General features: G+C 46.9%; 1 protein-coding gene across 4 annotated transcripts in view; it reads right to left on the minus strand.

Annotated features, from left to right (window-relative positions):
- The window catches only part of MTCL1 (microtubule crosslinking factor 1), a 129031-nt gene that overhangs the window by 47378 nt on the left and 65983 nt on the right, over positions 1–15670 (minus strand). For all 4 annotated transcript variants that reach the window (XM_042909630.1, XM_042909629.1, XM_042909628.1 and 1 more), the window contains exons 4-5: positions 6862–6921; positions 273–1610 (exon numbers count right to left, since the gene is read on the minus strand). In XM_042909630.1, coding sequence (XP_042765564.1) covers positions 273–1610; positions 6862–6921 — 1398 coding nt within the window. The remainder of the gene's footprint in view (positions 1–272; positions 1611–6861; positions 6922–15670) is intronic.

Here is a 15670-nt window from a genome sequence, read left to right on the forward strand (position 1 = left end):
CAGCGGCGCAGTTTAAAAAAGAAAAAAAAAAAGAGTGGAAAAAGGAAAAAGAAACAAGGAAATCAAAGAAAACTCAAAAAAAAAAAAAAAAAAAAAAAGAAAAGAAACCCAGCCAATAGAAAGGATTTGGTTGACACTTGAGGCTTTAGTACAATGCAGGTTTGAAATCATAACCAAGCAGCCGTGAGCAGAATGAGTTCAAGTGCAGCAATGCCAGCGAGAAGGAGGAAGAGCAAAACGGAGCAGGGAGGCAGAGCCAGGAGCCCCCTTACCTGCAGGTCCGGGACCAGCTCCTTGCCCAGGTTCCCGACGGGGGAGTCCCGGGATACAGAGGTCACAGTGGAGAGAAAGCTGGAAGACTCCGTGAGGTGGGGCAGCGGGGACAGGCCCTCCAGGCGCTCCCTCAGGCCGTCCCCGATCCGGTTCACCTGCTCCAGGAAGGCCTGCAGCTCCTTCCTGAAAGCCTTCATCCTCGAGTTGATGGTCCCCAGCAGCGGGGGCTCCTTCTTGCCCCCCTCGCCCGTCTCCCCTGCCCCCTGGACGCCAGACCCCGGCGAGGCCTCGCCACCGCCCTGCGGCCCCACGTCGTCCCCGAAGCCGGCGGTGTCTGTGATGAGGCGCTCCACGGTCCGCTCGAGGCGCTCGGCCTCGTGCTTTATGCTCGCCAGGCACTCGGTGTCCTCCCTGGCCCTCAGGAGCTCGGCTGGACACGGATCGCTCGCCTCCGACGGCTTCCCGCTGCCAAAGCCCGACGTCTTCTCGCACATGTCCTCTGAGTCGCTCTCGCCGCCGATAGGGCCTTCCCGTTTGGGCTGGGGCTGGCGGCCTTCCTCCCCGTCGCTCTCCTTCTTGCCCTGGTCGCTGTCCGCGTCACTGTCCCGGGGGCTTGGGGCACGCAGGCCCAGGTGGGCGGCCAGGTCGTAGCGCTGCACGTTGGACAGGAGCACCCGGTTCTCATACTGCAGTTTCAGCACCTTCCCGCTCAGCTCGTTGATCTGCAGCCGGGCTGACTTCAGCTCCTCCTGCAGAGGTGCCCCGCTGCCCACGCCCTTGCCCGTGCCGTCCGCCAGCCACCCGGGCTCCGGCCGGGGCTCAAACTTGACCTTGCTCAGCTCATGGGTCAGCTGCCGGTTGTGGTCTTCGATCTCGGATATGGACCTCCGGAGCAGCTCCGCTTCCTCCTGCACAAACTGCAGGTGCCGGCGGAGCTCCGTCGAGGACTCCAGGGAGTCGCCGAAGGGTGAGGTAGGAATGCTTGGGGCGTGGTCCCGGCCCGCACCCTCTCGCTCATACTGGACCCGCAGGTCCTCCATTTCTGCTTTGAGGCCTCGGTTCTCCACCTCCAGCTCCACGATCTTGCGGCCTAAGATGTTGGCTTCTTCCTCAACCAACTTGAGTCGCAGCTTCAGCTCGGCCTCCCTGGTGCTGGGCGGCCCGCCCGCTTCCCCCGTGGGGAGAGGGCTGTCCACGTCACCGTAGACGGCCTTGTACTTCTGGAGCTCCTGTTCCAGCTCGTCCTTCTCCCTCCCCAGCTTGGCCATCTTTTTACGCATCAGGGAGCCTTCCTCTTTGGCAAACTGAAGCTGGCACTTCAAATCGGCACTGTCATCCTGCCAGGAGAGAACAGCCCGAGAGAAGGGTTATTTGAAAATACCAAATGTTCGTGTTTTTGATGATTTCCCTTGCACCTCGCCCCCGACGCGCACACAAACACAAAACAACCATCTTTCTGTCAGTGCGTCGAGTTACAGGTAGAAGGAGCCGACAAAGCCGAGGTGAGCCCAGGCCTTCACGTAGGGGACACCGCAAAGGCCTTCGGTCTGTTGCTTTCTCACAGAAACCAAAGAAACCAAACGATTCGTTTGGGGGGAAACATGCACATGGAATCCATCACACAGGTGATGAGTGAAGAGGGCAGAAAACGGAATGAAACCCAGTGTCTGTTAGCAGCACAAAGGTTCGTCCTTATTTTGTGGGTCTAATTCGACTAATCGCGAGCACCGGTGAGAGAGGCCAGAACCCCTCACTAAGCCCGGTGTAGCAGACAGGCTTCGGTAGCTACTTCCACGTGTCGCCACTCACTTCCTCCACAGTGTGGACCTCCCTCATCTACGGTGGCCAGCAATCCACAGATATTACCAGGACAGAGAGGTCCTAGTCAGAGCCCCACATTCTATGGATTTGCTGAGACCCTGAGACGTGGCAATTCAGCTCTACTCCTGCCCTCGTCTCCCCACCCCCAGCATATCACAAGGATGACAGAAGGATGACAACACAGGATGATAGGCAGGAGGCGGTTTTGGAAGTCGAGGTGTGGAGCAAGTACCACGTGGTTAGGATGAATTGTGGTTGCAGACCTAACACCTGGGTTACTCACAACCTTTCACCAGGCAAGGGCAACGTCAGAACTTTTGTTCTGTTCCGCTCCCTTCACTTGCTGTAGCACAGCAGGAAATTAAACTCAGAAACCCAAGGGTGGAGTTAAGTGTTCCAAAACTAGAGAAGTGGTTCTCACTGGTAGAAGATTCTGGAGGGTCCCTGAAGCAGACTCTCTGCTGCTCAAAGCCCTCACTGTGTGGTTGAGGTCCAGAAGGCACGTTTTGAACCATTTGGAAAGTTGATTGTGCCTTCTCAATGCAGATCTCAATGCCTCGGAACTACATGAGCTCTGATACAGGCCTGCACAAATGTTTTACTAGGCACGTCCAGCGAATGGGAAAAATGACCAATTTCATGAATCATTCCCGTTTGGCTACCAGAAGTTTCAAAAGACTGCCGTGGGGGCAAAGACTTCAGCAAAGGCTTCCCCATCACCCTGAGAGTCTCAACAACATGCTCCATGGTAGCCATACTCCATCCGCCCCAGGGGAGGGAGAGTCATCAAACCAATCTCTAGAACACGTCAACCCTCTTGGGGAGAACGAACTTTTAGATCATTGTTTTGTGCTCAAATCGTATAGTGGAGTTAGATGCAGCTTTCACACTCCTTCTCTGCCATGTTCTTGCCACACGCTCACCCTTGGGCAGTAAGATACAGAAATAGCCACATTGGTGCCTCCTGTCTTCCTTTTACCCTGCCTAGATCCCTCCTCCTGCACCCCAAGATCATGGAAGGAAAAAAAAAAAACCCTGATGAGACAGGGAAGACTCAGGAAAAATCTAAGGCCAATCTGTGAGCCAGTGCCATATGGAGAGCAGGCCTTGGTGCTACCTGGGTGCCTTTGGAGGGACAGGCTCTCACTGCCACCCTTTGAGCAAAGGGTAAATCAGTCCTGCCAGAAGTGGGTTCCGCTTCTGCCCCTTCTGTCCATGACACCATGGGCTGATCACAGAGCCCTGGTGAAATCTGTCTCCTTATGCCTAAAGCAAGATCCTCACTCAATGACAAGGTCACTGTGAAGGTCAAACGGGATAACGTACTGCACAAATTGTACATGGTAAATCTCCACAGTAGCACCCTGAAATTACCTCTCCTCTTTGTCTGAAGAGTAATTAATATTGGAAAAAGGGGTCAGTAACTCTGGCTTTTGTCTTCTTTGTGCATTAGGAGAATAATACAAATGTCACTGACAGGAGAGTACGGTATTTGTGCTCTAAGAACCCAATACACTAAGGATTTGGTTTGGTTTTGGTCAAGCAGACATAAAAAGGGTTTTTGTGACCAACTGGTAATAAAGCTGTCTGCCCACTCATACTGAGCAAAATGGATTATCATCACTGCTGGGGTAACAAGAGATCTATTTTAAAGGGCCTACATAGAACACATAGGCTGTAAAAGACATTGTTTTTAATTCTAATACTAAGGATAAAAGCATGCTTATTTGTGGATTCATTCATTCTTTCAGTGAATATTGAGAATCTACCCTGCACCAGAAACGGGCATGTTACTTTTAAATGACCCCAGCTTCTTAAAACTTTTGAAAGCAGATCAAAAGCACCCTTTCCATTATTTGATAAACATAGATTTGCAAGAAATCTATGCATCCAAATACACAGAGAGGTCTCTGCTGTTCACATGAAGGAATGGAGTTTTAATACGCAAACGCACATACCAGTGGAGACAGATGGTCAACGCTTTGTAAATGGTTTAGTTTGGGAGTGAAAGCCTAGGATAGGAAGGTATCGCAGTGCCCTCAGCCCCAGCATTAACTTGGTAGCCGGTGTGTGTCCTTTGTCCTTAAATGATCCCGTCTCCACCTTGAACCAGAGAAATTCACCTTTTGTGCCTGAAAGCGGCAGCTGATATCATGGAAGAGAGTGTCACCAGCCTCAGGGAACCCCACCATCTGCCCACCTTGAGCCTGGGCAGACCCAAGCAGGGGCAAGACCCCCTGCTGTGACCCATGCCCTGACGCCACTTCCGTGGAAACCTGCAGCTGGTGAGGCCTCGGTGCGGTGGAGGCCAGGCCTGAAACGTGGGGATAAGGGGCAAGGTGACCTGCATAGCTCAGGAAGTTTTTGTCTCAGACCAAAATCTGAAAGTCTCACGTGATCTTCCCTGAGGGTCTTCCCCCAAAAGTTGAACTGAGAAACTGAGGAAAGGGGTAGGATCTCTGAGAGGCGCACGCAACCCGGGTCTTCCCCAAGGGTTCGGAAATGCTCAACTCTAAATGCTTAGTGTAGAAAGTCCCAAAGAGCCTTCTCATCACCTCGATTTCTGGAAACCTTAAACCTCACACCTCCTTTCCCCTGCCCACCATGACCCACAAATCTGACTGAAACCAAAACCATTCCCCTCCTTCTTCTTGAACCTAGACCCCAGTCAGTTAAAGAAGAAGATTCTATGACATACCCTAAGGAGGGTCTGATTGGTAGATTACCTGATTGATAAAGTATCAAAAAAAAATCTTCTTGTTCCTTAAAGACAGAAACTACACACACACACACACACACACACACACACAGACACACACACCCCAGGAATTCTAACACGATTAAAGCATGCTGCCATTTCTACCCAACGCCCATGCACTACCAGGCCTGCGACCGATGCCAAAGCAGTTTTCCAAAGAAAGACAATCTCTGAAGCCAAGGGAGTGTGTGTATTTAGCAAAAGGGTCAGACTTGCTCCCTCGGGTCCAGGCGGCTGGAGCTAGGCGCTGCGCCTGCCGGTTCCCATTGAGCGGGGGAGGGGGAAGCAGGGAGCCGGGCTTCACCTCTTCTGGGGGCACGGAGTCACTCCTTCTCATAAGATGGGGAATCACAGCCTCAGCTAGAGCAGCAGGAGGCTGGGTCCCCCCATCTTATCTTGTAACCATATACTTTCTAAGACTCTGCCAGCATTCTGGGGGAGGGGTCTAGGCTGAATCCTAAGCTGAAGGATATCAAGCTCTGGTTTCAAGAGATCATCAGATAGCTCCAGGAACGCAGTATGAGAGCAGAAGGTCCAGTCACGCTTTCCACACGACACAGGTCCTGTGGCAGGCAGAGAAGGCAAGCACGGGACGGAGGGGAAGACACACACGGGACCACCACCACCACCAGCAGCAGCAGCAGCTGGAAAGGCCTTGTCAAGCAACAAAAATATATCGCTCTGGGTATATATTCTTTGGCTTGCAAGTCTGACGTCTAGCCAGCACCCCAAGCGCTGACTACTCACGTTCCTACCTTGCGCCGGGGTGCCGGTTTCCTTTGAGTTTTGGCTGCAGACCTGCAGTTTCCAAGGCGCTCGGTTCCACCGCTCTGCTGGACAGAAACTCCTTTCTCAATGGTACCGCGGGCGGAGGGGGAACGTAACGCATTCCCGGTGCCCGGAATATTTCTGAGACACTCCTGAGAGGCAGTGACGGCCGTTCACAGCCTGGGTTACCCACAGGTGAAGGCAGTGCTATGTTCCGTAGCAGGGAAGCTGTTACCCTTTGAAGGGAGATCTTCCCTGCTCAAGAGCCAGGGAGCTGAAGCACACTCAAGGCCCGGGACACTCCAAGCCCCCAGCACAGGGACTGCAGATTTTACTTTCCCTGTTACTAGTGGATGCCAAAGTGAGGTCAGGGGAGGAGAGAGGGCAGGAGAGAAAGGTTAATCTTCGGCATTCCTGCTGTTCACACGGCCCAGTCCTCTGTGAAGGACATTCTGGGCATCAGTGAGTTTGGATAATGGCAAAACCAAAGGGGATCAAGAGTGGAGTTCACGGGGCAGGTCAACGGAGCTCTCAGTTACCCGGACTTCTTGAGTCTCTCTAATTACTACTTGCTCCGATCACTCGGGGAGCTGATGCCCCACGAATGCCTTTGTTCTCTCCAACACCTCATACTAGAGGCATTTCTTTTTTTCAAAAAAAGAAGGGAGGAATCCAGTAAAGCCTGTGTTGGGAAGCGCTCAGAAAATTCTGCAGAACACAAACCGTGTACAAAGAAAGGGCTACGTTTTTACCATCTTCTGGCGAGAACATCTCACTTTCAGTAAGGACAGTTTAAGATACTGTTCAGCTTACCCGTTAAACAACAACAACAAACAAAAAAGCCAATGTTCAAAACAATGCCTTATGAATGAACGAGCCAACACCTCACTAGCTGACCTATTTTACTGTGTGAATGATTGACGGCCAAAATACGTTTTACCAGTTGTGGATGCTGCCAGAGAGCCCTGAATTACACAAAATTATGTTTTGCACAGAGCCAGTCTGTTCTTGTCTTTCTTGAAGAAGTCACCAGCTTATCAGTGTGAGAAACAAAAAAGGAGGAGTTGGTGGTTTAGAAAGAACATTTTCACCCCACGGAGGTTTTGAGCAAGTCCAAATTTGTTGGCAGGTAACGTTTCTTTGAATATTTTAAAGGCAGTGTTCTCACGCTTTTGAGACCATTCAAAATGAGGTGACAGCCCCTCGAGGAGGTGTAACATTAGAATGATACTTCTGCTTACCTGGTTCAAGGTTTTCTTTTCTTTGTACGTTTCCCGGCTGCCTCTTCTTTTCAGGGAACTCTGAAATAGATCCAAGGGACATTCTGTTACGGGGAGGTCACGTGCAGGAGCTGGACTAGGCACACGCCGTCCCCACTGGTAGGGGACACACACAATGGATGGAGGTCCTTTTTTTCCCACGGGAATCAAGGAACCACTCAGAGTCAATGTTTATTTATTTGTTTTTTAAATCTTTATTTATTTTTGAGAGAGAGTGCAAGCAGGGGAGGGGCAGAGAGAGAGGGAGACAGAATCTGAAGCAGGCTCCAGGCTTTATTTATTTTTGTAAATCTTTATTTATTTTTGAGAGACAGAGAGAGAGAGAGAGTGCGAGGCAAAGAGAAAGTGCAAGCAGGAGAGGGGCAGAGAGAGGGGGAGACAGAATCCGAAGCAGGCTCCAGGCTCTGAGCTGACAGCACAGAGCCCTACGTGGGGCTCGAACTCACAGACAGTGAACTCATGACCTGAGCCGAAGTCGGAGGCTTAACCGACGGATTCGCCCAGGCGCCCCTCAGAGTCACTGTTTAAATGCTGTAGAAGAAGCCTGGCAAGGTCTCTGAACCCTAATGATTGTGTTTGGAATATTCTTCAATTATTCAGTTTAATGAAAAGGAAGGGTGGTTTGGACGATTTGTAACAGTGGGAAGAAGAGAGGAGAGAGGTAGGTAGTTTGGGAAATAGACACAAGGTATTTCTGGAGCTGCCCTGCCTTCCTAAGTAGGCTTTATTGGGGCTAATATCAAAGTCAAACGCTGTTTCCTGAGTGCCTAAGGGTAAATGGCCAGATAACAAAGTGGTAGGAAGGAAGAGAAGGGTGGTGCAGGTTTATGGAGAACACCTAATCTAGGATGCAACAGTCTTCAGCCACAGCCCCCTCCAATTCATGACTAACCCTACATCTTTAAGGTCTTGTAAGGCCATAACTCATTCATGTGAAGTGGCCTTGGCCGTGTCCTTCAGTGGGCTGGGTCCCTGCCTAGTTTCACATACAATGCAGTATACCTATGCCTGCTTTCGGCAAGAAATGTGTCTGAAATACTAAAATAAAGTATGAATACCGCAAGGACTGGCGGGAAGAGCCAGAAACATCCTAGGGGGAGATAGAGGGATGTGAAACCTGAAAAGATTAATGGAATCCTGAGACAAGCCAGGAGAAGGCAGTTTGGAAAGCTAAAGACTTGGGGGCTTTCATTCAGACCCTGGTAAGCCTGAGACTGGGAAGGAGTCTCCCTGCCCTCCTTGAGGCGTGGACCTGGATGCTTGGAACATCTGGGAGTTCATCTCAAGGGTGCTCAGAGCCTCTTTGCTTCATTCCTTTGCTGCAACCCACCTGCCAAAATAGCCTAGGAAGGAGGCTCTCACACAAGTCACTTACATCACAGTCAGACCTACGGTAATGAACTCAGTTCTGTTTGCATTCAAAGTGCCCTCACTCACAGATGGCCAGGCAGTGCCCTTCACTGGATGAAATTTATCAAACAATTAAAATTCCAGCCCCTTAGCCTCTTAGGAGGCCAGAGGCCAGAGGCCTAAAGGGGAAAAAAAAAAAAAAAAAAGGTAATTGAGAGAAGGGTGAGAAAGTTACAGAATCAGCAGGGAGTGTGGGCACTCCCTGGTCAACCAAGGCGGATGTGTGGAAGCTTATTTCTAAATCCCTGCTGCAGAAGCAGCTTTACTTCCTTTAGCCTTTTTGGTAAAGGCAGGGTCAAACTACAAAGAGAACCAGCTTTCTCCAACAGGCTATGTGAAGCCCATCTTAGGGCTTGAGATTTACCACCCATAGTATGTAGGCTTTCCAAGATTCTTCATGCTGAAGTGAAGAGTTTCTTTGATTTGAATGAGCTGAGCGAGATGAACACTTCTGGCGATTTACTACAGAGGAGAGTTCCAATAAAGAAGCAGGGAGAGAAACCATTCCCAAAGGTTCAATTTCTGGGATCTAATTCCAGGACCGAGGTCAGCGCGGTGAGCCCGTGGCTCTTCGAGTCACCCTGTACCACATCACCTTCTCCCTATGAGTGCAAAGCACATTCTGCACACAATGAAAGAAAAGTATCTGGAGGTGAGATGAAAGCTAGAAGTGGAGACAGAATAATTATGGTGTTGCATTTCGGTGGGGGAGGAAGGAGCACCTTCTGTGTGAGCCCTTCCGTTGGGAGGCAGCCAGTGGGGAGTCTGGACACAGATTCCTCCTGCCAGCCTGATGGGTCTTTCCCCTCGCTGAGCCCTGAGTACAACTACCCGAGTCCCGTGATCCTTCTAGAGAATCATGGAACAGTTGGGGGGGCATGGGATCCCCAACACAGATCCCAGTTAAAGGGAGAACTACAATGAAAAACAATGCAAAGATTAAAATTAACCAGAAATTGGCAGGACCCAGATGAAAGAAACCATACAATTTTGGTGACAGATGTAAAGGAATGCTTGATGCTGATGAGAAGACCCTATTTTATAGAGATGTCACATTTCTCCCACATCATTGTTTAGTACGATGGCATTTTAACCAAATTCCTCTCTTTCCATATATATACTGTAATGTGTATGAAAATATAACATACAAACATATATACACGAAAAGTATGAGTGTGTGTGTATATACACATGCATATGCACACACACACATATTCACACACACAAACACTACTGTGTGTACGTGAAGGAGGTAAGAGTGGGAAAAGACTTGATAAAATGACTCAAAAATTCATCTAGAACAGGGGTTGGCAATCTAAAGCCCTCGGGATAAATCAACCCACAGTGTGTTTTGTAAATGAGTTTCACTGGAGCACAGCCTTGCTTATTACCTCTTCTCCTGCTTTGCGCTACAAAAGCAGAGCTGAGTAGCAGTGACAAACCATATGGCCTGCAGAACCTGCAACATTTACTATCTGGCCCTTTTCAGAGAGTTTGCTGACCTCTGACCTAGAAAAATACATTGGTGAAAACAGCCAAGAACACCGAAAAGAAGAATAACGACAGTAAGTTTGCACCCTCAGATGTAGAAATACAATATAACGGTTTGGAGCTGGTACCAAAAGTCAGATGAACAAAACAAAACAGCTCAGAGCAAAACAGCTCAGAAATAAAGTTGAGAGTATATGAGATTTTGGAAGTTGATACAAGTAGCATTTTATTAATGTTTATTTTATCTTTTGAGAGAGAGACAGGGCACAAGTGGGGGAGGAGCAGAGGGAGAGGGAGACCCAGAATCCGAAGCAGGCTCCAGGCTGTGAGCTGTCAGCACAGAGCCCCATGCAGGCCTTGAACCCATGAACCATGTGATCGTGACCTGAGCCAAAGTCGGATGCTCAACCGCTCAACCGACTGAGCCACCCAGGCGCCCAGATACGGGTAGCATTTTAAAAGTGGGTGAAAGAACAGGCTATTTAGTATATGTTGGAGGAACAACTGGCTAACATGGGGAAAAATCAACACCATGTATCAAAAAAAATTTCAGATGAGTTAAATATCTAGATGTACGAATTCATAAAGGAACTAGGAAGAAAAGAGATGAATTTCTGTTTGTTTTGGGAGTATATCCTTTATACACAAAAGCCAAAACATCCAAGGGAAAGACTGAGTGGATTGGTAAGATATAAAATGTTTATATATCAAAAGAAGCCATTTACAGTATTAAAAAGCAAGTGGCAAAATGGGGGGAAAAAGATGTTTCTAGCACAAGGCAGACAAAAGACAATATTTTGTAAGAATGGAAAACCACTTTAATTAAAAAATAAGTGGCCAACAAACACATGATTACTAGCAATTGAAATAAAGTACCATTTTTTTTCACGTAGAGGCTTACAGACCAAAAGACGTATGACCCCCCGAGTGTTAGCAAGGGTCCACAGAGGAAGGCACTTCATCCAGATCGGTGAGAGTGGGGACTCCCCAGCATGTCAGGTGGGCAACTCAGCCTGGTAAATGGACACACTGTGACCCAGGGGTTCCACCTCTGAAAGTGACTAAGTGACTAAGTCCTGATGACTAAGTCCCTCACTCACCCAGCATGAATCCAGTACCTACTATGTTGCCTTGTCTGGGCAGCAGGGTAACAAGACTTTTTTTTTCCTTAAGTTTATTTATTTTGAGAGAGGGAGACAGACAGGGAGAGAGCTCAAGGGAGGAGCAGAGAGAGAGAGAATCCCAAGTAGGCTCTGCACAAACAGTGCAGAGCCTGACGCAGGGCTTGAATCCACAAACCATGAGATCATGACCTGAGCCTAAATCAAGAGTTGGACGCTTAACCAACTGAGCCACCCAGGTGCCCCACAAGTGTTTGTTTTTAAGGAGCTTACATGAGAGTGTGAGGAGTCAGACGATAAGAAAGTAAACAAGAACAAAACAATTTCTAAGGAAATTGGTCTAAGGAAACATGCAGAGATACGTGGGAAGGTTTATGGGTAAGAACGCTTATCGCACTACCTTTGAAAACAGCAAATGAATGCTGCGGAGGGTATTAAAATGATGTTTTTGAAGAAAAAGAGGAAACACGATACATTAAAAGAAAAAATGCAGGTTACAAACAGCATGTATTTTGTGATTTCAATTTACATCTAATAAAATATAAATATATGTATGTATTACATACGTATGTTAGAAGAGCAGACCGGAGAAGCATATATCTCATGTTAATAGCATTCATCGTCAGGTGACAGAATTCTGAGGGATACTAATTTTCTTTTCTTGTGGCTTTTTATAGTCTCCAAATTACTTATGGTGAGTATTATTTCCTTCATAATTAACAAGAAAAACCCAGGAAATTATTAAAGAGGTCAGAAAAAAGAGGCTGTCACCGATCTCTTATGTAGGATTACAGTGGTGCCTCATCAGAAGTTATTTGCCAGCTTCCTGGATCTCTTTTTGTATGCTGACATTTGTTTTTTATTAGCCTGATGTTTCAGGTATAACACACACACACACACACACACACACACACACACACACACACGTGTATAACCTGTGTGTACATTGGCTAAAAAGACCAGGAAACCTCCTGAGGAGTCAGGGAACTGGTCAGGCACCCCACTGCACTGCAGGTTACTGGCATATGGCTCCCTCACAAGCTGTCATGCAGTCACCAGGCCCCCGGCCTGGGGTACAGTGTCCTCCTGGGCTCACTGCTGTGAGTCTCAACCAGGGCTAAGAGCTAAGTGCTTTGTATATTGGCCAAGAGACCCTAGGTATAGAATGATATCTGTGGACATTATTCATGGCCAGTGCATTCCTCTAGATGACTCAGAGATCCAGTGGAAAATCTCTTCCAAGAAACCATAAGGAAAAGAGGAAAATGTTGCCCATCAAATAAACTGAGCCCAGAATGGGGGACTTGCCTGCTGATTCATTCTACTCTTTCCTTTTAGTCTGGCCAACTGCCAGCAAATCAACTCTCAATTCCTACTGAAAAGGAAAAAAATCTGAGTTTCTAACTCCAAATTGAAATCCATCTAAGCCTGATGCATTTGCTGAGTATTGAAAATGATTAAATAAAATATGAAGTTAGGCAACTGCTTAATGCTTCCTATTTTAAGTTAGCCAGTTTCTTCCAGGCAATTTTGGAAAAAAAGAACAAGCTCTCAATTGCTAAAATGTTTCAGAGACAGACTTTGGGCTTAAAATTTAGATTGGTAACAAAAGGAGACAAAAATTCGGATGCTGTGAATTTTGACCGAGGATGGGAAAGGGGACAGATGAAGGCAGCTGACTTTAAGAATTCTTACAGATCCTTCATTATTTAGAAGGTTGTCTGGGTTTTTTGGGCTGATTTACAGCACACATGGTTTTAAAATCAGAATAAGATGGGGCGCCTGGGTGGCTCAGTCGGTTGAGCGGCCGACTTCAGCTCAGGTCATGATCTCGCAGTCAGTGAGTTCGAGCCCCGCGTTGGGCTCTGTGCTGACAGCTCAGAGCGTGGAGCCTGTTTCAGATTCTGTGTCTCCCTCTCTCTGACCCTCCCCCGTTCATGCTCTGTCTGTCTCTGTCTCAAAAATAAATAAACGTTAAAAAAAATTAAAAAAAAATCAGAATAAGAAAATGAAGATGCATACACCTTATTTCTTTTCAGGAGGAAGTTACCAGGATTCTTTCACCCACATTAAAGTCCTCATTTAAGTGTTAGGAGATGGGAAAGATGAGTTACTGGCTTCTCCTTCGGCCAGAAGCACCAGGTCCACGCTGGTGGATACTTTTTTACTTTTCCTACTCTCCACTTGCCCCTTAGATGGCCCCCCACCCCGCGACTCCCACCTCAGGGAGACTGGCTCCTGTCACACCATGGAACCACGGTACTCAGCCGAAGTCTGTGGCACCACCCTTACACTGCAGGGCCCTGGAAACACAGCTCCCCTGCCTTCACAGCCCCCTTGGCCACAACTGGAAGGAAACCCTTCCTCCTTGGCTCTCTTTGGAAGAATAATGGTGATATTAACAATTACCGTTTGTTAGGCATATGCTCATGTCAAAGGCAATGCTAAACTCTTTTCTTTCAGCATCTGATGTAAGCTCATCCTCACGAAAGCCTTGAGAGGATACACGGTTATCACTGATTAACAGAGGAGAAAACACAGTCAGAAGTTAGGTGATGTTTCAAGGTGCCCCAAACTCAGAGATGGGGCTCCAACCTGGCCCTGAGTCCACCCGCCTCGTTCACAGTCACGGCACTGAGACCCTAGGAGCTGCCTTCTGGGCCTCTGACAGCTCAATCTCCCAATTTGTGCTGCTTTCCTTTCTGTTTTCTTGAGATTTTTGAGCCCCAAACTGCTGACTCTTCTCGCACAAAGCGTCTCTCCCTTTTTAGCAAAAGAGCACAAAGAACTATTACCGGAATGGTTGCAAATTGCTATGCTCACGAGGTACTTCATGGCCATGAAATATGTGTTGGCACTGGTAATTTCTGAGGATCTGAGCCTGCAGACGGCACGGGTCCTTATATGGAAAAGGCAGAAACTATTATCAGAGGACAAAATACCACAAAGTAAATGAGGAGAAGAGGAAAATATATTGAGATGCTTTGGCCGAAGAGAAATCCAGCCATTAAAGTCAGAGCTGGTTGGGATCCCCGCACCCAAGGGGAGGAGGAGGAAGGCCAAGGGGACAACAGCCCAGCCACAGGCCACACCGTCCAGGCTACGAGGCCCACCTGGGAGGGACAGAGACCGCCCGCACACCCAGGCTACCAAACGCACTTTCTCCTGGGGAGAGAATGTGGCAACACAGATGACAGGCTGCTGCTGTTGCACGTTTGGGACACGGGACACGCATTTGCTTTGCAAATACGATGCATTTTACACCTTAGAGACATTTATCTTGAGTCCTGGTAATGGGAAAATTGTGGCTAAAACATACAACACAGTAGTCGCAGCCAAACACCACAAAATAAAAAGGGAAGAAGATAATGCAACAGTGTACATTATCATTAACATGTAAACCGAAAAATGGAAAATCATGGCCAGCGTAAGACCAAGATTGATGCCTGCACAAGAAATAAAGTGTCCTTCCCCCAAATTATAGGAATCCTGACTTAGAGTGAGCACATACACCTAGGCACTCAGCAACACAACCAAACAAGACATGAAATACCGAATTGGAATCTACATTTCAGAAGCTTCTACCGACTCACTTAGTAGGTGACCAATAAGTGGCTCTTGGGCACTCATAACAGTTGAAAATCTATAAAAACGTATGTTGTTTGCCAATCAGAACCGAAGATAAGGTTTGCGTCTTATAAATACTAATCTGTTCCCGGCTCCCACTGGTCTGGAAAAAATATACTTAGTCCACTGAGAGAGGCAAATTATTTCCCAGTTTAACAAAAGAATACAAAAAAGTGAGAAGTACTTTGAAAAACAAAACAAAGCCAGGGTGCCCGGCTGGTTTGGCCTGTAGAGCATGTGACTCTTGATCTTGGGGTCCTAAGTGTGAGCCCCACACTGAGGCTCATAAAGCTTTCATAGAGCTTACTTAATAAAAAAGGCCAAAAAATAAATACGTATATACAAATCAGTGATAATGTTGCCCCTTTTTGGAGAAAATTAATCACTCATTTTTCTTCAGGAGCATGTAACATAAGAAAATATTTAGGACTTTGTTTATCTTTCAAACAAAAGAGCACATGAATAAAGTTCTGAGTTACTTGTGATACTATTTCCTAATCATCAGCCATAAAACCCTTTGGATCTTCTAAATGGCCTCTGAGTATTGTTCTAATAATAAAGTGTGCGATTATACTATTAAAATTTAGGCACACATTTGTCAAAATTCAGTGACTATAAACTTAAGATCTGTGCATTTCAATACACATAAATTACTGCAAAGTATAAGTAAAAATTAAGTTCTAGTTAACGATGTACATTTAAGGAAAGTGAATTGGTGCCTCCATTTTCAAATATGTAAAAAAAAAAATAAGAGGGCTTAACAGATTAAATCGATGGGTAAACAGATATAGGATAAATCAAATATAGTAAAATGTTAATACAGAATTTACATGGTGAGTATACAGGCGTTCACTACAAAATTGTTGAAGCTTTACTATATGTTTGAAAATTTTCATAGTGTTGGAAAGAAAAAAGCATTCTGCGCATAAATTTCCAATTTTACTGAAAACAAGTTAATATGATATTGGCTAGCCATGAAAAATTATGGTCACTAAAAATTTTTCATGACGTGAGAAATGTTTCATAAAATGCTAATGGAGCTGCAGGATAAAAAAACATAAATTTAATATCTCACCACGATTACTTTTGTTTTTGACATATTTAGAAGCAAATACACCAAA

The sequence above is a fragment of the Panthera leo genome, chromosome D3 (genome assembly GCF_018350215.1).
Source record: "Panthera leo isolate Ple1 chromosome D3, P.leo_Ple1_pat1.1, whole genome shotgun sequence".
NCBI classification, from domain to species: Eukaryota; Metazoa; Chordata; class Mammalia; order Carnivora; family Felidae; genus Panthera; species Panthera leo.